At 55.3% G+C, this 24,563-nt stretch overlaps 2 protein-coding genes across 4 annotated transcripts in view; one reads left to right on the plus strand and one right to left on the minus strand.

Annotated features, from left to right (window-relative positions):
• OPHN1 (oligophrenin 1) overlaps window positions 1–11,836 on the plus strand; it is a 55,711-nt gene extending 43,875 nt beyond the window's left edge. The window contains exons 19-24 of the mRNA XM_065643083.1: window positions 2,422–2,569; window positions 3,832–4,116; window positions 6,397–6,562; window positions 7,900–7,950; window positions 8,660–8,710; window positions 9,018–11,836. Of these exons, the coding sequence (XP_065499155.1) occupies window positions 2,422–2,569; window positions 3,832–4,116; window positions 6,397–6,562; window positions 7,900–7,950; window positions 8,660–8,702 (693 nt within the window). The 3' untranslated portion in view covers window positions 8,703–8,710; window positions 9,018–11,836. The remainder of the gene's footprint in view (window positions 1–2,421; window positions 2,570–3,831; window positions 4,117–6,396; window positions 6,563–7,899; window positions 7,951–8,659; window positions 8,711–9,017) is intronic.
• Window positions 11,837–15,687: 3,851 nt separating this feature from the next.
• The window catches only part of AR (androgen receptor), a 49,417-nt gene continuing 40,541 nt past the window's right edge, over window positions 15,688–24,563 (minus strand). Inside the window, exons 5-9 of one of the 3 annotated variants that reach the window (XR_010606858.1) lie at window positions 23,424–23,568; window positions 22,526–22,656; window positions 21,873–22,030; window positions 19,422–20,915; window positions 15,688–16,920 (exon numbers count right to left, since the gene is read on the minus strand). Coding sequence is in view for 1 of the 3 variants with exons in the window: in XM_065643053.1 (XP_065499125.1) it covers window positions 20,760–20,915; window positions 21,873–22,030; window positions 22,526–22,656; window positions 23,424–23,568 (590 nt within the window). In the remaining 2 variants the exon portion in view is untranslated. Of the gene's footprint in view, window positions 20,916–21,872; window positions 22,031–22,525; window positions 22,657–23,423; window positions 23,569–24,563 lie in introns of all 3 variants that reach the window. The other 2 variants (XR_010606857.1, XM_065643053.1) reach the window with 2 other exon arrangements.

Consider the following 24,563-nt stretch of genomic DNA (forward strand, 5'->3'; position numbering starts at 1 on the left):
CACACATGAGCAAACACTCTAAATGAGCCTGGAGGAAGAGCGGGATGTGGTTTATACGGTGCATTATGAAGACTGCAAGGACAAAGTAACTGTTCATGAAGTCTTTGTGGACAATTACTGTTTCCACAGCTTATATTTCAGTGCCATGGTTAAATTAAATAAGTTGATAACTCTGGAAACACTGTCTTCCCTGTACAAACCTTCTAACTATGAGGGTCTGTCAATATCTTTGTACCTTCAAGTTGCTTAACTTGGGTTTTAATTTGGAAGGCAGAAGCAAAGCAGAGGCTGCGCCCACATCTTAAACGGAGTAGTTCGCAGTGGGTTTTATTATGGGTTTCAGATGTTGCAAAGCATCTCATCAAAACAGCATTCTGTGGTACCTGTATAAGCATCCATGGGGAAGAATAATATTGGATTCTTGTCAAGATACAAGAATGAGGTTTATGTTTCCAAAACATTGCCCTGCTGCAGGTAACCCATTGCTATTTTAATAATGTTTGAGCTGCTGCTTTTACGTCACGGGCTGTTAATGTCACAGCAAATTCCTCTGAATCCAGGCAGGGGGAACACACCGCACTTGGTGTTCTGCAGCGGAGAACGTGGCTGGCCCCGCAAAGGGCAGAGCCCCCCTGGCACTGAGCACCGGCAGCCCCGCTGTGCCCCCACTGACCCCCTGTGCCCCAAACAGCCCCACTGTGCCCCCACTGACCCCCTGTGCCCCAAACAGCCCCACTGTGCCCCCAATGACCCCCTGTGCCCCAAACAGCCCCACTGTGCCCCCACTGACCCCCTGTGCCCCAAACAGCCCCACTGTGCCCCCAATGACCCCCTGTGCCCCAACAGCCCCACTGTGCCCCCACTGACCCCCTGTGCCCCAACAGCCCCACTGTGCCCCCAATGACCCCCTGTGCCCCAACAGCCCCGCTGTGCCCCCACTGACCCCCTGTGCCCCAACAGCCCCACTGTGCCCCCACTGACCCCCTGTGCCCCAACAGCCCCACTGTGCCCCCACTGACCCCCTGTGCCCCAAACAGCCCCACTGTGCCCCCACTGACCCCCTGTGCCCCAAACAGCCCCACTGTGCCCCCAATGACCCCCTGTGCCCCAACAGCCCTGCTGTGTCCCCAATGGCTCCGCTGTGCCCCCAATGACCCCCTGTGCCCCAACAGCCCCGCTGTGCCCCCAACAGCCAAAGCAAAGCAGCTGGAGCTACCAGCTCGGGGTTTGGAGCTCGTCTGGGGCTCTGCCCTGGACGTGTTGTTCCTCTGCCCTGGACATGTTGTTCCTGTTTCGGTGCAGAGTGGGGCAGGTGAAGTTGGGAGCAGAGCCCGAGCACGTGGTGTCTGTACCAAAGCCTAGGCAGGCTGGGCTGGGACACGTCAGGTCCCCCCTTGTCCCCGCACTGCCCAGGACAGGGAGGTGACAGCCCGGCTGCCGCTGCCCGTCCTCGCCCCGGTACACACTGCCTTGGCGGGGGATCACGAAGGACAAAGTGGGGGCGTGTTGTTCTCTCAGCGTGGCCTCGGCAGCCCCCGCCACCCCCTCCGTATTAACTCGCTCTTTAAAGCCTGATATAAATTCACACAATCATGGACTGGGTTGGGTTGGAAGGGACCTCAGAGATCGGCCAGTTCCACCCCTGCCATGGGCCGGGACACCTTCCCTGAGCAGCTTTCCCAAAGCCCTGTCCAGCCTTGAGCGCCTCAGAGGGCTGGGGCAGTGCCTCACCACCCTCCTGGTAAAGAAATTATTCTATTAATACCCACGGGAAAAACACACGAGCAGTTGGGTTTGGTCCTTAATGTGGTGGTTCAGATGTTCAAGAGGCTGCCCAGGAGCTTAACTCTTTTTCAGCTCTGAAAAAAGCACTGACATGAATAAGAACCTATAAATCAAACTGAACTAAATAGGTGCCATATGACCAGTGAGAAAAAGAGATAAAACTCCTTAACAGCATTGTTTTTATGCCAGTATTTCATCCAAGATCATTTTGTAGTGCCACACACTTCATTGCAAGCCAAGAGCCGAAGGGTTTTTAGCATTAAATCTAAAACAATGGAGTGGTTTGTGTGGGTGCTTTCTGTAGATTATACCGCCTCGCTGGTGTGGAAAATGTAATATTTCGTAGAAACTGTCGGCTTCAAAGCTTCCTTCATCTGCTTGGGGATAATTTGCTTCTGCACATTTTGTCTGTATTTGTGATTTTGCTGCATTAATTAGCTTGGCGCTGGCGTTGCTGCAGTGGGTGTGTAGGTGCGGCGGTGTCGCTGTCTGTCCCCTCCGGAGGGGCTGGAGGACGTGGGGACGGGGGCTGGAGCGAGTGCTCTTGTGGGGCCGGGTTGGGCAGCCCCCCGGGAGATGACAGGTGACAGCCCCTCGGTGCCGGGCTGCGCCGTACAACCGCGTCTGCCTTTCCAGATCTACTCCGGGCCCCCCGAGGACACCGCCGCCCCCCCGGTGCCCCCTCCCAGGGTGGCTGCCCGGCGGCACAAGCCCATCACCATCTCCAAACGTCCTCTGAGGGAAAGACCCGTCTTCTTTGGAGCTTCTGTGGAAGACAGCGGAGGTCAGTCCAGCTGCTCACGGATGCCTTCCCTGCCTCTTACCCCTCCTCTTCCTCTGAACACCTTTCCGGGAGCAATAGAAGGTGCAGCAGCAGGACAGCCCTTCCCGTGAGCACGGCAGAGCGTGGGGCTGCTGCTCTGTGAGAAAGGAAAGCAAAACAGTACTCGCACACAGGTTGCACCACCTCACAACTCAGACCCCATGGGGGTTTCTTGCAGCCTTCTCCTTCTGCTAAACCAGGACTGGTTCTTGAGTATGAGAAGCCCAGGGGAAAGGTTTTGCAGCATCAGAGGCAGAAATGCAAAGTGATGCAAACACAACCCAGGAGCGGAGCTGGTGGGATGGGAGCTGGGGGGGCTGCTTGTCCCGCCAGAGCAGAGCCGTCCCCAGAGGGGCCCCAGAGCATCCCCAGCGGGTCTGCGGGGCTGGCTCAGCCACGGGCGATGGTACAGCCAGAGCAAGAACACTGGAGCACTTCTTCAGGACCTAGTCATAGTATTTTCTAGAGCAAGTACAACTCTGCTGTTAAGCTCATTTGATTGTAAGGAAATGGTAAGGCCCTTCTTATCATATCGAAGGGCACATCAGTTTAAAATCATGTTTCTCTCTGCATCCAACTTGCTCTAATTGTCATTGTGAGCTGTGCCCTAGATCACATCATAACCAAAGAAATGAAGTCTTTTTCTCTGCTACAGTTTTCAGAGCTTTGATGTTGTTTTAGGCTTAATACTACAAGTGTACTTTTTGGCACTGGCAAAACATAATTGATTCAAATTGCTCTTTAGAATCACAAGACTGCTCATGTAGTTAGCAATCGCCTTGCATTTACATGTTTCTCGGAACGGGGAGCAGAAGCGTTAGCGTTCGGCCGCCCAAGGCTGCAGGGTGCAATGGTTTCATGGCAGTGCTTCTGCAGCCTGCACAGGGGTCTGCAGCACGGCGACAGGGAGAGGCGAGCGGGCTTGGGAAGGACACCAAAGCACAGCACACAGCTTCTCATGAGCAAGAGCGCTGGAAATGTAAAAGAAACCCAGAAGTATATTCTGTTATATTCAGCATTGTTTCAGTTTTCTTTATTCCTCAGCGTTCCCCTGAGCCACTTGCTGTTTGCGTTGTGCTCAGAGTGAAGGTCCGTGGCTGCCGAAGCAGCCGCCTCCTCCGGCTGGTCCCGCGGCGCTACTGGAGCCGTGCAGCTCGGGGACAGAGACCGGGACGCCTCAAAGCTCCGTCCTAACCTGCGTCTGTCTGTCCTTGGCTCTGCAGGAGACCGGCACGGCCAGACCCCCAATGGCAGCGGTGGCACCGAGGTCCCCAAGCCGCTGCTCCGCAGCCGCCTGCCCGCGCCCCGGCCCGGGGGCGACGAGCCGCCGCGTCCCCCCGCCGAGGGCCGGCCCGAGGCGGAGGTGGGACGGCTGGTGGCCAGGCTGCAGGACGGGGCAGCCAAGCCCGGCAAGGCGGCCAACGGGCTGGTGGCCAACCCAGCCCTGCGGACCAACACGCTGCAGGCCAGGAGACCCGCTCCGCGGCCAGGGATCCAGGGCAGAGAGGGTGAGTGGGGCTTGTGCCGCGGGTGCGGCAGAACCAACGGTGTTGTCCTGGGGACAGCTCGAGGTGCCTGCGCCAGACGTGGTGTGCCGGGACAGCCGGGGCGGGCGCTGGGCTTCTGGCCTCCAGCCCCCGGGGTAGCTCAGCGAGAGCGGGTGGGACACAGACCGGCTGGAGAGGCGGGCAGGGCCCCGCAGCCCGAGGGCTGGGCCCAGCCGTGGCCTCCCCAGTCCTCACGTTTATCTCAGACGGTGGGTCCCACCGGGCTGGTGCTTGTTGGGGGCGGCTGCTGCGGGGTTTCGGAGCAGCCTGCAGAGCTGGCTGCCGGTGCCGGTGCCGCCTCTCCTCTGCAGGTGCCACCGCGTGAGGCGGAGCAGGCTTTCCGTGCAGTAGCTGAGCCTCTGCTCACGCTGAGCTCAGCCTAGCTCAGCGGACTCATAAAATTCACGCTGGAGTAGCACTATAAAGGCCATTAAAGCCGAGGCAATTTGTACCCAGTGTAAGCAGCTGTCAGCGCTCTGGATTGTCAGTGCTCTCCGCAGCAGAGGCGAGAAAAATGGCAAAAGTCACATTTTGATTGCTGATGGTTTCGTGTGTCGGGCCCGCTGTGACGCAGCCTCTGGCTGACCAAGGCTTTGCTGGGAGCGTTTATTTCAACAGTTCATCTGTTGATGTTAAATATAAAGAACAATTATTTGTTGTATTGTAATAAGCTTTACAAAGAAGTTCATTACAGACAGGAACAATTAGTTTGGGGCCCACTCTGAGCTGGCGTTGACCATTTCGGAGGAGGCAGGCGGGCGTTTGCAGCAGTTGCAGGACCATGCACACTATGGTAATACAGGTATTTCATGCTGAGTTCTAGAAAATACTCAGGACAATGGTCATAATAAAAGATATATTGTGTCCTGCAATTTGCCAGCTTTTCCCGTGCACTTCCCAGTGCTTTTCAGATGCTGTCGTACCCTGACAGCTTCACAGTCCTGTGTTTAGGAAATAAGAACCAGGCTGCATTCTTGACAAATGACTCCCATGTGCAGCGGAGAGAAAGAAAAATGGCCCGACTGGGTAGCACAAACATCAGATTTGTCTGACTGACACTACTGCCTTAATTTAAATTTGTTGCATAAATGGTAGGTGGAAATCTGCTTTTGGAAGAGTAAGATCGCTTTTAAAGTTGGTTTGTATATTGGCTGCATTTAGCGCTACTGGGTGTTATGGATTTGCATTATCACACAGAAAGTGCTGACAGCGTGTCCTGGAGCCACGGCGTGACAAAACTGGCTGTGTTGATCCCTGAACATAAACACAGAACGCTGGAGTGGTAATAAAGTCATAGCGCATCTGTGCTGGTACTTCGAATCAGTGCTAGAACACTGTCTTGAGTTTTTAATGTGTACAGTTTGGGGATAATTTTTAAAAGCTGGAGAAACCAAGAAGTATAGGCCAAAGGATTAGAAAACAGGCTTTTTACTGAGAATTTCAAGTTATACAGCTTACTGAGGAGAAAATTTAGGGTCAGAATTTACAAATGCAAGTATGGAAAAGAGTTGGTTAAGGACTGGTGTTTGAGCTGGCACGCTAGGACATAATAATGTCCAGTAACTAAGGGGTTGACAAAGCCTTGGTTAAGTAGTTGCAACAATTAATTATCTCACCAAATAGAGAAACATCTTTGAGTGATTTCTAATCAGAACCAGGACTGTCTAGCAGTGGAAATGTCTAAATGAGCAGGAACCCAGCCCTTCAGACGGCTGGGAGCTGTATAGATGGCCAGGCAGACCAGGGTTGCTGTCCTTGGAAGGTTAAGTGAATAAGGAGGTTGGCTGGATCCTGGGGAAGAAAAGCGGCCGAGGCAGGAGCTCTGGTGGCAGAGCAGCGAGCGGGGGACAGGTGATCAGAGCTCGGGGACACGGCAGCTCCGGGCTGCCGGGACCGCCAGTTCGGGCTGCTCCTCTGGCTTTGCAAGAGCAGCACTGCACGGGGTTTGTTCAAGAAAACTTGTCATTCCCAGGCAATATCATCCTTGCAGTTAACAACCGTATGAAGTTTGTCATCAGAGGGTCCAGCATCAGCCCCTCTGTTAGTGCCGGGTAGGATGGGAACTGCCTTTTCCTGCGACTTTTTTGCCAAATCCTGGCTATTGGCTGCTGTCAAAGAGAGGGTGGTTGGGGCAGGCAGACAGACAGAGCTAAGCTCATTGACTAGTTTAATGCCTCTTCATGAACATCGAGCCCTCCACCAAAGCTTCGTACTCAGTGTTTGTGACCCCCACCCTTGCAGGCGAGTGCGACGGTGTCCCCAAGCCGCGATCCCATGGTGATAAGCCCGTGATAACGCGTCCCCCCGTGAGACCTCCGGACCCCCCGTGCAGGACTCCTGTCCCTCCCCGGCTGGAGCAGAGGCCGGATCTGATCGCGGGGACAGCGGAGGAGATGCCTTCATCCGTGTAAGCCAGCGTCCTCGGCAGGCGGGTGGGACCAGGTGTGGGTGGAACAGGGTCAGCCCGGACAGCAGGAGCTGGTGTCACCTACCGGCAATTTTGGAAGAGGAGGAGGAAGAGGAATACCCTGTTGGTTTCCAGCACCGGTGGTGTACAATGGCTGGAGCCTGTGGGTGTCCCTGTCGACACCGGTGCAAGCGCGGGTTTGAATACATGTTGGAAAAGCTGTGCAGAGGGCAGGGCCTGGAGGGAGAGCTGCCCCTAGGAAAAGCAAACACACCCAGGGAAAACAGAGCTCTGAACCTTCCCAAGCACAGCCCTGGGCTGAGCTTTGTCCCATCGCCCTCTCTGCAGTTTCTCGGGTGGGTGAAGCTGGAGAACCCTGCCCGGCTCTGAGCAGGGCTCTCGAGCGAGACACTTCCCGGGAAGGACGGGATCCAGCTTGGATCTCTCATAAGGAAATTGGATGATGTTCAGCTTCATCATCAGATTTCTTTCAGATTTTAAAGAGACAGAAACCCTGCTGACTTCAATGGGAATTAAGAAAAAAGGCTGACTAGATACAGAGGAGGCTGACCCCAGCAGGCAGGACGGGTTGGTGGGGGCTGTAACCTGGGTGCTGCCGCGCAGCCAGCAAAGGGGTGCATTTCGGTCCCTGCCACCCATCAGGGCAGCACCCCAGGTCTGTGCTAACACCCCTCACCCCATGCTCTGCAGCCCCGGCATCCCCACCCGCGGTGACACGAGGTGCGGTGTCCCTCTGCCGCGGGAGCCACCGGCCCGCAGGGACCACCCCCAGCCCTGGGGACTCGCCTGCCCCGGAGTGGCTCCCCAGGCCGCTCCGCACTGGCCCTGCTCTGGGGACAGTCCCCCTAGAGCCGCTGTGCCAAACCCTGCACTTTTGCTTTTGGTCCAGCAAAGGTGCTGTGAAGTTCAGCACCCACCGGGCAGCAACAGGCTTTGCCTTTGCTCTCCTGAGTCACTTGGTAAAGCTTTTCTTTCTATGAGGAGAGTCGGAAGTTGAATATGAAGCACATAAAAACTGAAGGAGAGGCCATAAAAAGTGACGGATGCAGGTTTGTAAACCAGCATGTAGGACTATAAGCAGGAGCATGGAAATAAGCAGCCAGCGGACAGCGCTGGGGCTGCTGGGCCAGGGCGGTGTGGGGGCGAAGGGAACGGAGCTGGAGCACCAGGAGCCACCTCCGCAGAAAGACATTGCTCGAAGGTGACCATCTGCGGTGTCCGCTAGTGCTGCTGCTCTTTTTCCTGGCACAGATGAGATGTAATTAGCAAATGGCCTTTCCAGATAGCTGGAGTGACCTCCCGTGTTCTCTCTGCAGGGTGGCCTCTAGGACAAAGTTCTTTGAGACGGCTTCGCGCAGGGGCGGCAGGTGAGGCTGGCGCGGGGGGCGCGGCGCTGCGGCTCGGGGCGCCCCGACCGCTGCTGCCCCGCGCAGACACGGGGCTGGGCTGCACTGCTGCGGCGGAACAAAGCGCAAAGCGTGAAACGTGAATCCAGATACAGACGATAAGTTGAATGTAAATCAGCTGAGCAATGAACGTATCTCTGGATTGTGTTATCATGCGTGTGGATCTAAGTCAGTGTAGTACAGGCTGTACTTGCCTTCCGCCTTTGCGAAGAGCAGAGATAAGATGGTGGAAGATGCGAGGAGGGCTGGGCAGATTAGAGATGTGTGACCGGAGGGTGGATCCTACGCACCGTGTACGTGCAGGTGCAGCTCCACCGCGGAGCCGTGCGGTGGGACGGGGGATACTGGGGCAGCGGAGCCGTGGGGCCGGGCTGGGTGACAGGGCTTTGGGTCGCAAGCGTTGTGCTTTGTGACAGCTCGTTTCATTTGCAGTAATATCTGCTCAAATAAGCTCAACTCCCTGCTTTTAAAGATCCCCAACCTCTGCCAAAAGTGTGAGCTTATCATGTAAGTGATAAACGTGCTAGTGCTGACAGTGAGTTCACTTGTTTTATTGAAAAATACGTCCCTGACCTACTGTTCCCCAGCCCTCTGTTTAGGTTTGTGGGTCTGAGTTGGAGCTTATTGCGCTAATTTTTTTTTCTGTTTTCTTCTACTTCCTTAAATACAGTTCTCCATCACCACAAGGCAGGATCCCAGGTGATGAGAGCTGATGCTAAAGGTACGTGTTTATGACAATAAACCAAGCGCACACGTGACATAAATTCAGCATTTATGGGTGGCGGGAGTCCAGTGGAGGAAAAGGGAATCTCAAAGAACAATCAGGAGAAACGTCCTTCCCATGGGAGACCCTTGCGGAAGGAAAGGTGAGGACGGGGGGTGGTTCACACCCTTGGCTGGGGTGCCAGGCAGCAGCACATGGGCTGCTCTGCCTTTGCCAAGCTGCACGAGTGCTCCGGGCTTGTCTGCTTGTGGCTTTGCCATCGCTGGTGAATTTGTTGCATAGAGCATCCTTTTTCTTCTTCCAGCCTGTGTAACCACCTCAGCCCAGCGAGACCCGGGAGATTTTCTGTGCTTGTGGAACAGAAGTGTCTCAGCTGAGACTTTTCCAGTTCCAGTGCCCCTGGAGAGCAGCTATCTTTCCGGACGATTTCCGAGCATGCTGTTATAAGTGGCTCAAGAAATTAGAAGACAGGGAGATGAAGATGGAGAGAAGACCCTACGCACACGTTTGTTTGAATTGTTCCCCATCTGTTACCCCTCGACTCCATGCGGGCTGTGGACGATGCTCGTGTGCCCATGGGGACGGGAGCGGCCGCTGTCCTGCTCATGTTTTGGGACACACGCCCTGGCCAGGGTGACCTCGGGCTGACGTTGGAGTGGAAGCGCGAGGGGCTGCCTCCCTGTGCCGGGATGCAGGGGTAGGGCAACCGGAGTTTGGGTTGGCCCCGAGCCATGAGAAGCTCCTTCTTTACGTTATGTTTTCCTTGCTCAATAAGCTATTGTGTGTTTGTCAGTGTGTAGGAGAGCAGCGCATGTTACTGGAAATGCCACTTGTGCTAAGGCAGGACAGGGATTGTGGGACCATTGTGCTCAGCTCTGGGGACAGCTCTTCATCTCCTCCCTGGTGTCAGCTGCCCCTGTCCTGGCAGACGCGGTGCCGGGGGCTTTGCCTGAGGGGGACCATGTCCCCTGCCCGCGGGTCGGCTTTGCTGAGCAGCCCAGCGGCCTCCGAGAGCGCGGCTGGGAGGAGGCAGCAGGCGGCCTTCCTCCTCATTGTCCTCTTCCTCCTCGTCGTCCTCGTTGTCCTCATCATCCTCTTCCTCCTCCCCCTGCGTGAGCCGCTCTCCCACCATCTCTGCTTCCCTGGGCCCACCCAGAAGCCTCCGCGCCCAGAGTTACTCTGGTGGGCCAGCACGGAGGTGGTGAGGAGCCAACACTTGCTGAATACGGGCCAAAGCCCGGTGTTTTTCAAAGAGTCACCCAGTTTCTTGTTTGCTTGTTACATTGATTTCCAGTCCAGGAGATGTCCAGTCTCCTTTTCCTGAGCAGCATCTGTGTAGGTGATGCCCTGTGGTGTGGCAGGGTTTCTCCTGCCAGGACCACCCCAGGACCCCTGATAAGAGTGGAGGCTTGTTTGTGGTTCCAGCTGACACCAGGGCTTGTTCTGAGCTGTAGCATTTCCCTGTAAATAGGCAACAAGCGCCTTCCCCGCTTCCCCTCACCAGTCCCAAGGCAGCTTCACCATTTTGAATGGTTTTCCGTGGGTGCTGGGACCATTCCCAAAACAGTGACCAAACCTCCCCATCAGCTGCATCCCAGGTGCTCCATCCCTCGAGCATCCCATCCCGCCCAGCATGGTTTGCCGGGGCTGTGCCGCGGTCCCTGCCGCACCGTGTCCTGCCGCTCGCCATCTGTCCGTGTCCTGCGCCCAGCTGCTCCGCCACTGAATGTAACTCTGGCCTTGCGGTCACACGTGTCGTGTCAATGGTGCTGCCGCTCCTGCGGGCTGCTCGCTCCTGTACTCCTGCTTGGACAGTGGCATGTAAATTGGCTTTAAAAAAAAAAAATGTGATATCAATGCCTAGACCGTGTTACACACACCGGCATCTCAGGGCTTTGCGAAGCTCCGGGGAGCCCTTCTGCAGCCTCCTCTGGCCGGCAGCCGGGGGGTGGGCGGCACAACGCGTTGTGTTGTTCTGGTCAGGTGTCTCACCTGGGCAGGTGAGACCGTGAGCCCGCGGGCCTGGGCAGGACAGAGGCTCCGACCGGCCCCGAACGGCTGTGCGTGCTGGGGACGCCTCCCCAGGGTGGATTTGTCACCCCCCCAGGTGGCTGTCCCAGAGGCCACCGTTTCCCTGACACCGTCCCCTGTGCCTGCGGGTTTGGGCAGCGCCGGGCTCCCACGGAGCAGGGCGGCTCTGCTGGTGGCACCTGCAGCGCCCGTCCTGCTGGGGACAGTGGCTGCTGTGTCCCCCCTGCTGCTCATGGACGGTGACACTCGTGTCCCCTGCCCAGCACCGCCCCACGGGACAGCCGGTCTGTGGGAAGGGAGAAACCCGGGGGAGCTTGGTTTTCAATCTGACGTTGTGAACAATGGAGGGAAGCAGCTTGTTAGAAACGGATTTCATTGTGTCCTCCTGGAGTCATTTGTCACGTGCGTCTGTGGTGGTTTCCTCCTCCAAGCACAGCGGAGGGCTGGGACCAGCGGCAGCGGGGCTGTGCAGGGCTGTGCGGGCACCATGCTGGGCCGTGCGGGGCTGTACTGGGCCGTGCGGGGCTGTACTGGCCTGTGCGGGGCTGTGCGGCACTGTGCGGCACTGTGCGGGGCTGTGTGGGCGCCGTGCAGGGCTGTGCGGGGCCGTACGGGGCTGTACGGGGCTGTGCGGGGCTGTACCAGCCTGTGCGGGCGCTGTGCGGGGCTGTACCAGCCTGTGCGGGGCTGTGCGGGGCTGTGCGGGGCTGTGCGGGCGCTGTGCGGGGCTGTGCAGGGCTGTGCAGGGCTGTGCGGGGCTGTGCGGGGCTGTACCGGGCTGTGCGGGGCTGTGCGGGCGCTGTGCGGGGCTGTACTGGCCTGTGCGGGGCTGTACGGGGCTGTGCAGGGCTGTGCGGGGCTGTGCGGGCGCTGTGCGGGGCTGTACCGGCCTGTGCGGGGCTGTGCGGGGCTGTACTGGCCTGTGCGGGGCTGTGCGGGCGCCATGCGGCACGGTCCCGCTGCTGGGGACACGGAGCGACGCGGGGACGCGGGGTTGGCCCCGTGCAGGGCCCTGGATGTCGCCGTCAGAGCCGTCTGTCATGTAAAGTGTAGGCTACTTCAAGTGTTTATAAAATTTCCATGAGTTAAAAAAAAAGACGAGTCTAACTGTGCTTTATTTGTTGTTCGTTTAGCAGTGGGGGTGTTGCACCACCCTCTGCGGTGTGACCGTCCCCTCGGGTCCCTGCCTGGACGGACACGGGCTCTCGGTGCCCAGGTAGCGCCAGCTGAAGCAGCAGCTTGAGGTTTTGGGGTTTGTTTTTTCTTTTTTTCTTGGCTCCATGTTTCTCTGCAAAGTTTACTTTCATGGCTGTAATTTTTCAAGGGATGGTTTCCTTCAAAACAACGGTGTTTCAGAGAAAGAAACTGTTTTCTTTTTCTGTTGGCTCTTGTATTAAATGATTATGGATTGGAACGAGCACCGAGGCACTATCCCAGCACTTCTGCTGTCCCAACCCACAGGTGTGTGGTTTGCTTTCTTACGGAAAACGTTTTGATTTAATCTGAGCAAAAAAAATATTTTTCTAGCGTAAGTAAAACCTCGTAGGTTTTTATACAGAGAAAAGATATCAAAACAAGAAGTTTCAAAGCTTGAGGCTGGGCCTCAGCAAGCACTTCCCAGGGGAGGAATTTGGAGAGGTTAAAGGCACACTTCGGTAGACACATCTATATGATAAATTTAGAATTGAAATGTACTTAGTCGAGCACTGGCATCTTAAATTTATGTGCTGCACAGAGACACACAAGGGCCCAGGAATCCACCCACGCGAGACTTATTACAAGATCAGAGTCTTAGTTTTAAGCTCCATAATTCTTGCTGGTCCAACTCTCTGCACAATTAACCAGCTGAATGCTCTGATTTAGGAGCAGCTTTCTACACCAGACATTTTCTTGGCAACCTTCAGGAGCGTTACTTGGCCTGTACATCCATAAATCAAGAGTTGGGCCACCAAAAAAAAATCCTGCAGTTGGCTTAAAAAATCAGGAGATGCTTTAAACCAGTAAAAGGTGCAATGTATTTATTTTCCTTGTATTTTCAGAAGTTCATGAAAGAGCTGCTTCCATAGCCTCTGTAGCAGTCTGGGAGAGAGCTCCCGAAAGGCAGAAGTTCTACAGATTCTTGAAATCGTATGTATTAATAACAAGTTACCATTGCCATGGAGGCTTAGAGGAATACACCCCTTCACCCCGGCACGCCGCCCCCAGGACCTCCATCCCCTCACAGGCCCAGCACCTTTTGTTCATGTCCTGCACGCCCCGGTCCCTCCCCGGTGCCCCGGCCCTGCGGGGACATCGCAGCCCTGTGGGGACATCGCGGCCCTGTGGGGACATCCCGGCCCTGTGGGGACATCCCGGCCCCGCGGGGACATCGCGGCCCACCGGGACATCGCGGCCCCGCCGGGACATCCCGGCCCTGTGGGGACATCCCGGCCCCGCGGGGACATCGCGGCCCACCGGGACATCGCGGCCCCGCCGGGACATCCCGGCCCTGTGGGGACATCCCGGCCCCGCGGGGACATCGCGGCCCTGTGGGGACATCCCGGCCCTGCGGGGACATCCCGGCCCCTCCGGGACATCGCAGCCCTGTGGGGACATCCCGGCCCCGTGGGGACATCCCGGCCCCGCGGGGACATCGCGGCCCCGCCACGTCCCTGTGGTCGCTGTGCCCCGCGGCCCTGGCGCGCCGGGCCTGCTGGCCCTCGGTGGCGCCTGCCCGCCGGGAGCGGCAGCGGGTTTGGGCGAGGAGCGAAGCCCAGCGCTGGCTGACGCCCCCGGTGCCGGCGCGGGTCGGCGTGACCCCGCTGAGCCCTGCGGGACGCAGCGGGTGCCCAGACACAAGTTGCAGCCGCGGTGAGGAACGAGCAGCCGAGCTCTCTGCAGGCGCCAGGTGAAGCCTGGAGTTTCCATTGCTCTGACCTGGAGGGAGCTGCAAAATGTATGTTGTGCAAATTGGAGAAACTGAATTTAAAGGGCTTTCTTAATAAACAATTAATCTGCTCGTTAGCAGGCCCTGTGGTCTCAGGCACACCCTCTGCAGCTGGGAGCCCTTTACCATGGGGGTCTGTACAACCACCAGCTGTGTCCAGCCATAGTCTGCAACTGCTGTGTTTAAATACCCATTTGCAGTCCTGGACCCACAGAAAGCTGGTGGCCCTGGCCCTGTTTCTGTTCTTTGACCAGGATCAGTAAGTGCTTTAGGACACTGGCAGCCACAGGACAGTTTGGCCGGATCCTGAGCCCTCGGGGCAATGCAGAAGCACAACGTGCATGGCAGGGGCTGCACGTGCAGCATCATTCGCCCCGTCCACGCGCTGGTCCAGCCGCGGGGCCAAGCCCGGCCAGGCGAGGGGATGGACCCTGGGACACTGTGACTGCGGCTGCAGGAGTGGGGACACCACGGTGTGAGGCTTCGGCACAGGTGGGTGTCCCGCGGGGCTGTGGGGGCGGGTCTGCGCTGTGCTGGCTGTGTCCCAGCCGCGTCTCTGAAATAACGCCCTGCAGAGCATCTCCCCACTCTGGGGCAGCCTTGGGGGGGCTCAGTGCACCCCAGACCCCATAAACCTGGAAGGCTGATGGGGAGATGGTTGCTGGTGCAGCTGGGTCGGTGTGTGCAGGGCTCCCAGGGAGGCAAACCACTGCCGAAATGTGTGTTTACAGCAACTCATTGCCGTTTTAGGAAATGGAACAATTTTTCTGTTTTAAAGATTTCCCACTGGCTGTTCTGAGGACAAAGGCAAGCAAACTGCTCTAAAGCACGGAGCCATTTTGGGGCTGCTTGACATGAGATGTTTTCAGGGTGGGGGGGAAAGGCAGCAAGATTGATTCCTCGCTTGGTTTCTGCTGTTCAGACCCCTCTGCCAGGCACAGCTCCCCGGTGCTGCAGGGGAGAGGGGCCGTGTCCCAGCAGCCCCGCAGGCTCGGCTGACGTGGTCCCACCGCGTTTGTCACCCCAAAGGCCCGGGAAGGGCCCGGAGACAGCGGCTGTTTGCTGGCTGGGCTGCAGAGACCCAAAGACAGATGTACCTCGCAGCGAGCAGTGCAGCTCTGCGGCCCCCAGACCTCCCAGCAAGTCCTGCTCCCCGCTGCAAAGTGTTGGTTTTTCTCAAGTGCATGGTTATTGTGGAGATTAAGTGGGTTTCTGCTCCAGAGCAGGACCATTGCCGAGGACAGAGCGCTTGGCTGGGCGCTTCTCCCTTCCCTCGGGAGGCAGCACTGGCCCCCCGAGCCCCTGTCTCTGCCGGGATGGGGCCGGGGGCTCTCAGGGTAATTTGCAGGTCATGGTGAACATTGGGTGGGTGGATCATGATGTGCAGCAGAAACGGCTGGAACGTAACAGAGCAAAACCAGTTCAGGTGAAGCGAATTTGCCTTTTTGAGCAGACCCAACCCCTGCACAAGAGCCAACTCATTTCCTGCTCTGCTCACACGGGGAAACTCTGCAGAACCACCGGGGCTGGAGCCAGCAGGAGGACACAGGCTGGGAGATCCGGAGCCACGTGAAGGACGAGTCTGTCCCCCTGTGACGTGTTGGACCAGCGGCTCCCGAATGTCCCGGGGGATGTTGGTGGCTACGTGAGAGTTTGACAGAGGGACACTGGGTCTAAAGGATGCTGACAGGTACCTGAGAACAGCGCTGGATTGTTCAGTGCTGATTAAGGGTGAATTTGGAAAATAACGCATTCATTTTTAACTGTGGCTCAAATAGAGGGACAGGATCATAGTCTCTGCAGATGACTAAATGTGACACTTCTCCACATGGGAAGGGGTTTTGCACTGCTGAGCACATTCTGCTTTCGGTACCGGTGCCTGTACCACCGCTGGCCAGTTACGCACCAGACATCTCCAGCTCTTTGTGCACTCGTGAGGTATTATGTTTTTCCCATGCTCTTTGATTTGTCTCACAGTGAACAAAATCTTGACCCTGTGCAGCATTCACATCTGTGCTTTAGATTTAAAAAGTAGGCTGATGATAAGCCGTCTTTTTTATTACTCAGAGAGCGTAGGTCAATTTTATAACAAAGTTCCAGCAGAATGGATTTACAACTGCTCATAAAGATACTGAAAACAACAACAAAAGGAGGAGGACACTGGCCTTTATTAGCTCCTTGCTTTGAGAAATACATTAATCAAATGAAATTCAATTTAAAAGACCCAAAGAGGCATATATGAAAGGATTAGTCAATTGATGTGTAAATGAATAAACAGTTCAGACATGATTACTAGCAAAATCTGACTGTGAAAACAGCCTATATGAATAACCCCACATACAGCCTTGTCCACTGGAAAATGACCCACTTGTCCCTGGCATCTCTGAGAGCTAATGTTCATCACACCAGATAACATTTTTCATGCACATACTGAAACAGAAGCCAAATACACACGTAGAGCAGCGTTCCAACAAACGAGATTCTGCCTTTATTGTGCTTAGAACAACAACAGATTTTAAGGTTACAAAAAGAGCTGAACACCAAGCGTGAAGGTCTGGCCTGTGGCACTCACGTGGGACCAAGCCTGGACTAAACCAGTCCAAAAGTGGGTATGTGGGTGTCCCCCAGCGCAGGGCGATGGGTTCTGTCTCCATCCCGGCTGCCAGGCAGGCTCCTCTTTTCGTTATGAGAATAAACATCCTCCAGGCAACACGGTAGGTCTCTGTTCTCTTTATCCAGTGCCTTCAGGGCCAGATCATAGTTCCAATTAAAACAAAAAAAGAGCAGTGGCAGCAATCCAACTAACATCTTTCTTTAGGAGCAGAATTTGGCCTCAGATGCTATTAATTTAGGCAAAAGACTGCCGTTTCTGAAAGGTGACTGAAAAAGACTGCAGGGTTGCAACCATAATAAAATGCTATGTGTGTGCTTCAAATTCATCGCCCATCCTGCAGAGGAGAAAGGTGCAGCCAAGTCCCATCGAGATGGGGCAAGGGCTTTTTCCATCTCGGCGCAGGACGCTGCAAACTTAGGGAAATAACCACGTCATTGTACCTGAAAGTCCTTCTGCCCATTCCATGGGCTACTTGTTCTTTTTCTTTTGGTAATCCTGCAGTGTTTGCTTCATGACTTCACTGAGCTACGGCAAAACAAGCCATTGCAGGGACATTCTGCTTTGTTAACTCCATGAACACAGCTGTGGGCTAGGAGTCCTTCCCAGGCAAAAAGGCACCGGCAATGAGCTTTTTGGCTTATTACAAAGAAAACAAAATATATCAATATAGAGAACTCTGTTTATTACAGAGACATGTTAACAAATAAAACCAGCATTAAATTGCCACGGAACACAAAATACCTGGCACAGAGAGCAGCTGACTGTGAATTTGCTGTGGTTGCATGTGTGGGGCAGATATTCAGCTTTTCAACCACAACTGCAGGTTCCTCTCCCGTTTAAAGGGGATGAACACAAGTCCTTGTGAGCTGCCTGGGCACAGGGGCCATTGTCATGGTGCAAGAAAGGATTTCTGTGCCTCTAAAAGTCTACTTGGAAACACTTAGAAAACAGCTACCACCACCTCAGAATCCCAGGATTCTGCCCAAAAGTGCAAGGACACTTCGTGCAGTCGAAGAGGGCAGAAGTAAAGGACACTGTCATCCCCCGAGTGCAAATACTATCCCTGTCTAACCAGAATCAGCTACAAGAAAGCTGGAGAAGCAGCTCCTGACACCAGACAGTGCCAGTCTGCGCTCTGTTCATGGCACTAAAGGATGGACCTTTGAAAACTGGGCTGTACCCAACCAGAAAAAAAATCATTAAAGTAAAAGTTTCCATTAATATTGGCACATACTGACTCATCACCTGAAGGATATTTAGTTGTAATCAGTGTGCAATCAGAAAATAAACTCTCTTAGAGCATTAAACAGATACCATCTTTAGCAATATAAAATGGGGCATGCCTTCATATATATATATATATATATATCTCTATCTGTTTAATATAAGTCATTGAAACATCCAGGGAGCGAGCTCAGTGAGCGCAGTGACGGCGCAGGGGCTGCAGGGACAGCCGGTGACAGGGACAGCAGGTGACACCTCAGGTCCCAGCCCAGCATCCCCAGGGCCACGGCAATGGTGATAACTAAGGACAACCTCACCTGCACCCTTTAGCTCAGGAAATTGTACCTGTTTGCACAAAAACGCTGCTCCCGGGCTGACACCAACTCGTGTTCCTCATCTCCGATCTGCTGCCTTCGGCAGGAGCTGACCATCTGAGCCAGGACCCGGATTAAGCCAGCGCAAAAGCCCAGACAGCTCCTCCCTAAACCAGAGCAGAGGAACTGCCGGGGATGGGGACAGGGGCTGGGAAACCTCAGCAACAGCTTCTACATGACTGTGAAGACGGTGACAATCTTTTGCTTTATTAAAGCAAAAGCAGACAAGAAAACGCGAAGTATAAAGACATATGGCAGGATCTGGACTTTGGTATTCCTTAAATATCTTTTTTTCCCCAGTTCCTGCACCAGCTCATGAAAATAAACAAGGCAACAGCATTAAACTCCCCCCAGCAAATACACACACAGGTGCCAGTGATCCTGGTTCCCACACCCTCCACTCATCACTCTAGTAATATCACAAAAAGTCCACTTTTGAATAAACAGTTGAAGCAGTGTACTTTGATGCTGGGGAGGCACAGAACACAAGCGCAGTGCCGAGGGGCTGCACCCCCTCTTCTGGCAGACAACGCGCACACCATCCCCTTCCAAACCAGTCTTCATTTGCACTAGGCTTCCACCAGCAAATCAGCGCATGCAAATCCTTATTAAGTTCAATTTCTTCCCAAACTCCCAGCAGAAAATTACCCAGCAGGATACCTCCACTGTCATTAGCTAACGAAAACTTCACTGCCGTGAGCCTGTGCAGAACACAAAGCTCTCCAGAGGAGCTATTCAGATTGCTCATAAACATCCTCCTGTTGATGACAGAGATCAGGGCATTGCCAACCCAGTTATTTATTGTATCCTGCTAATAGCCATAAAATGTTCAAGAAAAGACGAACGCACCAGCAGGATCTTTTTTACTGGTTCATTTGCAAGTATCAGTAGATCATATCAACATTTTAAATGCTCGCTGCCCTCTAAAATAGGAAAAGTTATTAAGAACACCATCATTCAGGAAGGTTATCTACAGATTCTGCTGCCACCTATACAAAGGGATTTCAGGAGGAAGAGCACGGTCAGAGACATATCCAGCAGGGGAGGAAAACCCATTACAAATAACCAAAGAGAGATCCTCTCCTTCAATAGTTTTGAGTTGTTTTTCCCTACTCCTTACTTTAATGAAAATCCCATAGCATGACAGAAAAATATTAGGCAAAATTAAGTGTTTGTTCTTACTGGGAGCTCACAAAGAACCCAGACGTACCGCGGGGCATCGCCTGCAGAGCTGAGCGTGACACAGCTCCTGAACCGCCCAAGCAGCAGAGGCACCAGCGCTGTTGTCTGCGCCACACGTACGCGGTCACCAACGGCCCAATCCTCCTTCCCTTCGCTTTTACACACACCCAACACGAGCAGCTGGTGTCACACAGGGGAACGGGGGGCGATGTAACACGTGTCTGATGGGGCTCAGCTCTGTGCCGAGGCCCGCAGGGCTGCTCCGGCTGGGCACGGCTGTGCCGCGAGCATCGCTCCGCGCCGCAGCGGCAAAGCCCCGCTTGCCAAAGAACCAAACGTGCCCTGGCACCGACTCACCGGCATAAGGGCACCTTGTAGATGTAGCGGAGCTCAGCAAATAAACAGATCTGAACGTCAGCATCAGATGGGTCTGCGTTTCCTTCTGAACGTGGGACAGCACGTGTGGGATGGCGTGCGCAGGGCAGTGTCACCCTGGGCTGCAATCAAGCACTGCAATTAGCAGGAGCTGCGCGCATTGCTCAGGAAAGCATTAGGTCTCGTCGGCGTTTCCTTTGCAAACCCCTGAAGCGCCATGGCAGGTGCCACAGCCACGTCCCCGGGGACAGGACCCACCGCCAGCGTGCCGCAGTCCCCCAGGCCCCGCAGGTCCGTGCTGCTCTGCTCCGGGAACGCGCTTCTGCTGGCCACAGAAAGAACAGTTGTGACAAATGGAAAACCTGCAGCTGGAAAGCCGGGTCTGCGGACACCAAGGGGAGCAGAGCCGGTGTGGGGCCGGGCAGGGGCTGCGGGTGCCACCGGAGAAGGGGACAGCGTGAGGTCTGAGGGCGTCAGGCACTTGCGGAGGTGGGTATGGCCGCGTTGGAGCAGCAGCTGTGGAGGACGGGAATGCGACTGCTGAGTGCTTGGTGTCTGCGGGACGGAGCAAGATACAGCTTGACCGGCTGTAGGAGAAACATCCCAGGTGGAAAACAGCAGCCATCCGCCATCGCTGGGCATCTCCGAAGGTCATCTCCAGCCCTTTTGCCGACAAGCCCGTGACGCTCCATCAGCTAATTAATGTTAACGCCCGTCCGCGCCGCGGGGCTGCAGGCGTTGCGGTCGCGGTGCTGCCCGGCGCCGAGCGCACAGCGGCTGTGCGGCAGCTTCCGACCCAGAGCAGGTCCTGCCAGTTCATCAGGCTGAAAATTCATCTCTTCCACATAACTCTGCTCCGTTTCTCTACTGCAGTATTTTAATTCACCTGCTTCCCAGCACCATAAGGCAAATAAGAAGTCCTGAAGGAGGCCAGTAAGGTAACCCACACCCCAGCTTCTAGGTTCTTGTCTTGTTTTTAAAAAAAGCCCAAACCCAACAATTGCTGGCATTTCTCCCACGGCCCTGGGCCACTAAAAGTCACTGTGGAAAACACACAAGCAAGAGAACGTAGACACAGTGCTGCAGCCACCGTCCCTGTGCCAGCACGGCCAGCCAGACCTGGGCAGAAGCTGTGGTGGGTAGTTCAGCTCAGAGGTACCTCAGGAAAAACAGAAATCTCAGGAATCCCAGCAGGTCGTCGTTTGTCAGTGTCCGTCCGCTGGGCAGGCGGGATTCCCCAAGGCACTGCAGTGCGGTAGTGCAGAAATAACCGGCAGGAGATGGCTGAGACGGCGGCAGAACCGGGGTCCCTCGGGAAGATCACTGTGCGTGGAAGTAGATGGGCTTGACTTTTCCAGACAGGATCTTGGGAACCTGCACAGAGATGATCTCGGCCATCATTTCAGGATAGTCCACGCTCACCATATGGGCCTTAATCAAAAGGTCAAATGTAAACTGGTGCAGATCCTTGGCAATCTGCGAAAGGAAGAGCGTTTGGTCAGTGAGAAGCCCCTGGGCAGCGGTTTCTCTGGGAGGACCCGGCGCAGCGGGTCGGGGCTGGGCCTGGCTGTGCCGGGAGCTGCTCTGCCCGGCCACCGCGGCCCTGCCCGCCGCCAGACGCGGGTTTGTGTCCCCAGGGTGCGCGAGGAACTGCCCAGCCTGGGAGCACGCCGCGTTTTTTGCTGTGATCCCTGACGCTCAGACATTACCGAGTCCCACAAAAACGGGCACGTATCAAAATGGCTCTTCCTCAGTCCTACAGAAACTTATCTTACTGTGTGCAGATGCTGCTGACCTCACTTCCTAAGAATTACTTTTTGCTTGTAAACATACAGCTGTAGGGGCAGGGAGCTGAGGCCCAGGAAAAAGGACAGGCCTGGCTCATGTGCCACCAGTAAAACTAAGTCACAAACAGAGAATTTATTTTCACTGCTATAATCAGAGAAGATTCACTAGAGGCACTGAGATTTTGAGCTGTTCTGTTAGGCTGGTGATGGAGAAGTGTTTTCTACAAAGAGCTTTCCATTGCTCAAAACGGAAGCCCATACACCCAGGTGGTTATTGCAGGCAGTGACAGGCGCAGATAACTCACACCCGCAGCACACTCAGCCTCTGTCTTTTCCCTGTCGCTTAATTTGGGAGCACACGGCAATGCTGTCCCAGCAAAGGTGTGCCAAGAATTAAGCCACAAAGAATCACAGAATCATCCAACAGCTCAGCTTGGAAGGGACCTAGAAAGGTCACCCAGTGCAACCTTTCCTGGGAAAGGGAGCGTGGATGAGACCATCTCGTGCCCTGTCCCACCGCATCTTGGAAACCTCCGCTGGTGGGGACTACCAACAGCTCCAGAGAAGGATCATTCTCCCTGTAAGAGGTTGCTTTTTTATGTTCTTTCTTACATATATAGATAGACATTTCACTGTCCTCTCTTACAGGATGCACGGAGTCCAGGACCTTGGTGAGCTGGTAAAACCGCCGAGAGCAGGATGTAGGGTTCTTCCTCTTGCAAGCAATGATACGGTCAAGTTCCTTGATGTAATTCATTCGAAGTTCATCGAAGAGCTTCTGGTTCTTCAGGCCATCCACTGGAACTGGAACACAGTAAAGAAACAGTAAGAGTTACCCAGAGAATGAAGAGAATATAAAAGCAAGAGGAAGGCTGAGGAAGTGGTGAGTGCAGACCCGAGAAGGAAGTTCTGCCCACCAGCTACAGTCTTCTGACCAGCTCAGTGGACTAGTGCTAGCCCAAGGCTGCGTGTTCAGCACTCGTTATAGCAGACAGGCAAGAGAACGGACTGCAGCACTGCTTTCCCGCTCAGCAGGTGACACTCAGAGGTCCCCACGGTGGCAGCGGCCAGGCTGAGGAGCCGCCCCCGGGGAGATGCTGTGCTCGGCAGCGGTGGGACGGGTCACCGCGGGCTGGCCGGTGGCTTCCTCGCCACAGCAGCTCCGTGTCTGTGAGCAGCTCAGAATGAAGCAGAGAGGGGAACACCCACAGCCACCCCCGGGAAGCACGTGCACAGGGACAGCAGCAGACACCTCTGGTGTGACACAGCGCGGGTCTGCGAGGAGGGGCCGGGACTCACTGATGCTGAAGAAGAGCAGAGCCTTCATGCAGAGGAACTCCTGCGGCGTGATCTGCAGCCAGCCGAACTCCTGGGAGAGGTGCCGCATCCTCACGCACTGGCTGTACATTCGGGACTTGTGCATGCGGTACCTGGGGGGCGAGACGCGTCAGGCGCGGCTCGAGGTGACGGCCTCGTGTGACGTGGGCAGGACGCGGCCCGAGCCCGGCGCTGCTCGGGGCGTGCCGGCAGCAACGGGCCGGTGTGCGGGACGGGAACGTCGTCCAAAACGCCCGTGCATAACTATGGGGTCCACCTGGGACTGCAGGGTTTGTGTGACCCTCTGCCGTCCTGAAACAGGCTGCAGTGAGTCGGCCAACCTGGCTGTCCGCGAGGGACACGGAGCTGAGCTCGCAGCTCTCAGAGAGCACGTTTGGGTTCACTTGCTGCTGGGCCCGGTTATTGGGTTTAAGCTCCTCTACCTTCCTGTCAATAAACCCTCCCTGACCCTAAGTCATCAGAGAGAACCCCCTGGCACTTACAATACACATTACAATAGACATTTCCACCTTGCTGTGCCCCGGTGGAAGCCGAACCCAAGGCCAGGCCGAGGCACCAGGAGGAAGGACCAGGAGGAAGGACCAGGAGGAAGGACCAGGAGGAAGGACCAGGAGGAAGGACCAGGAGGAAGGACCAGGAGGAAGGACCAGGAGGGACACTGCAGCTCTCCTGATGGCTCCTGGGATCCCTGCAGAGCACTCGGAGGGGACACACAGGGCCCTCCTGGGCTCCGTCGGGCACTCTGGGAGCACCATGACTCAGGCTGCACATTTCATAGGCAAATTCCTTGTCTCATTCTCATTTCTCATCTAGTCTGACCCAGACAAAGCACAATATTAGATTGTTATTTTGCACTTACTCATTGAAGACCAAATCTGGAGCGAAGTAAAGCATCCTGGAATTGACGTTGGTGAAAGATCTCCAGCCCATAGCAAAAACCATCAGGCCCATCCAAGAGTACTGGATTATTGACATCTGGTCATCCACATGCAGGTTACGAAATCCTATAAAAAAATGAAAGGAGGATGTTACAAATTACTGTTGGGTTCCTGCAGTTACCAGGGCCGTTTCTGCGCAGACCCCAGCTCTCCTGCAGCACTCTTGTCATGATGATATGGTCCACAGCCCGACCTCAGCCCGTCCCGGGACACGCACACCCAGCGGGTGACACCACCGCAGGGTCACCAGCCAGGTGACACCGCCGCAGGGTCGGTCACCAGCAGGGTGACACCGCCGCAGAGTCACCAGCAGGGTGCTCACACCCTGATGGGCTCGGAAACAGCCAAAGCCCAAAACTGCAACTGCAAGGAGAGGAAGGGGATCCCCAAACACAAGGAGGAGATAAAGAGAAACCCAAGCAGCAGAGTGTTCTGAAGGAAGGCGGAGACAAGTGAAATAAATGACATCTTCCCCCTGCGTCTCAAAGATCTTCACAAACAGTATTTGAAGCTTTGCAAGACCCAGTGAGGTGGACGAGTGTCATTCTGCAACAGACTGGACAAAAAATCCAACAAGATGCGATCCAGTGGCTTCCTAAAGTCCTGTGGGACACCAGGTCCAGCTCCCCCAGCACAGCTCCTGCCACAGCCCTCGTTACTGGCACTAATGAGACACCCCGACCCACCGAGTCCTGCTGTGCCACGTGCTCCACAGTCATGGGGTAACCCACAAAGTCTCTGCTCCAAGACATTCATGTTTCTTGCGTGAAACAGTATTTCAAGAGTGAAATCAAGAGCCGATGAGGATTTGTTTGATTCGTTTGCTCTGTGCTGCTGACAGAAATCAGTGAGTGCAGGGGGAGCGGGAGCCCCAGCAGCAACACGACCAACCGCAGCACGTTCCGCGGCACCGAGGCAGCAACACGACCAACCGCAGCACGTTCCGCGGCACCGAGGCAGCAACACGACCAACCGCGGCACGTTCCGCGGCACCGAGGCAGCAACACGACCAACCGCAGCACGTTCTGCAGCACCGAGGCAGCAACACGACCAACCGCAGC

This window comes from Caloenas nicobarica, chromosome 12, assembly GCF_036013445.1.
Source record: "Caloenas nicobarica isolate bCalNic1 chromosome 12, bCalNic1.hap1, whole genome shotgun sequence".
Classification (NCBI taxonomy): Eukaryota; Metazoa; Chordata; class Aves; order Columbiformes; family Columbidae; genus Caloenas; species Caloenas nicobarica.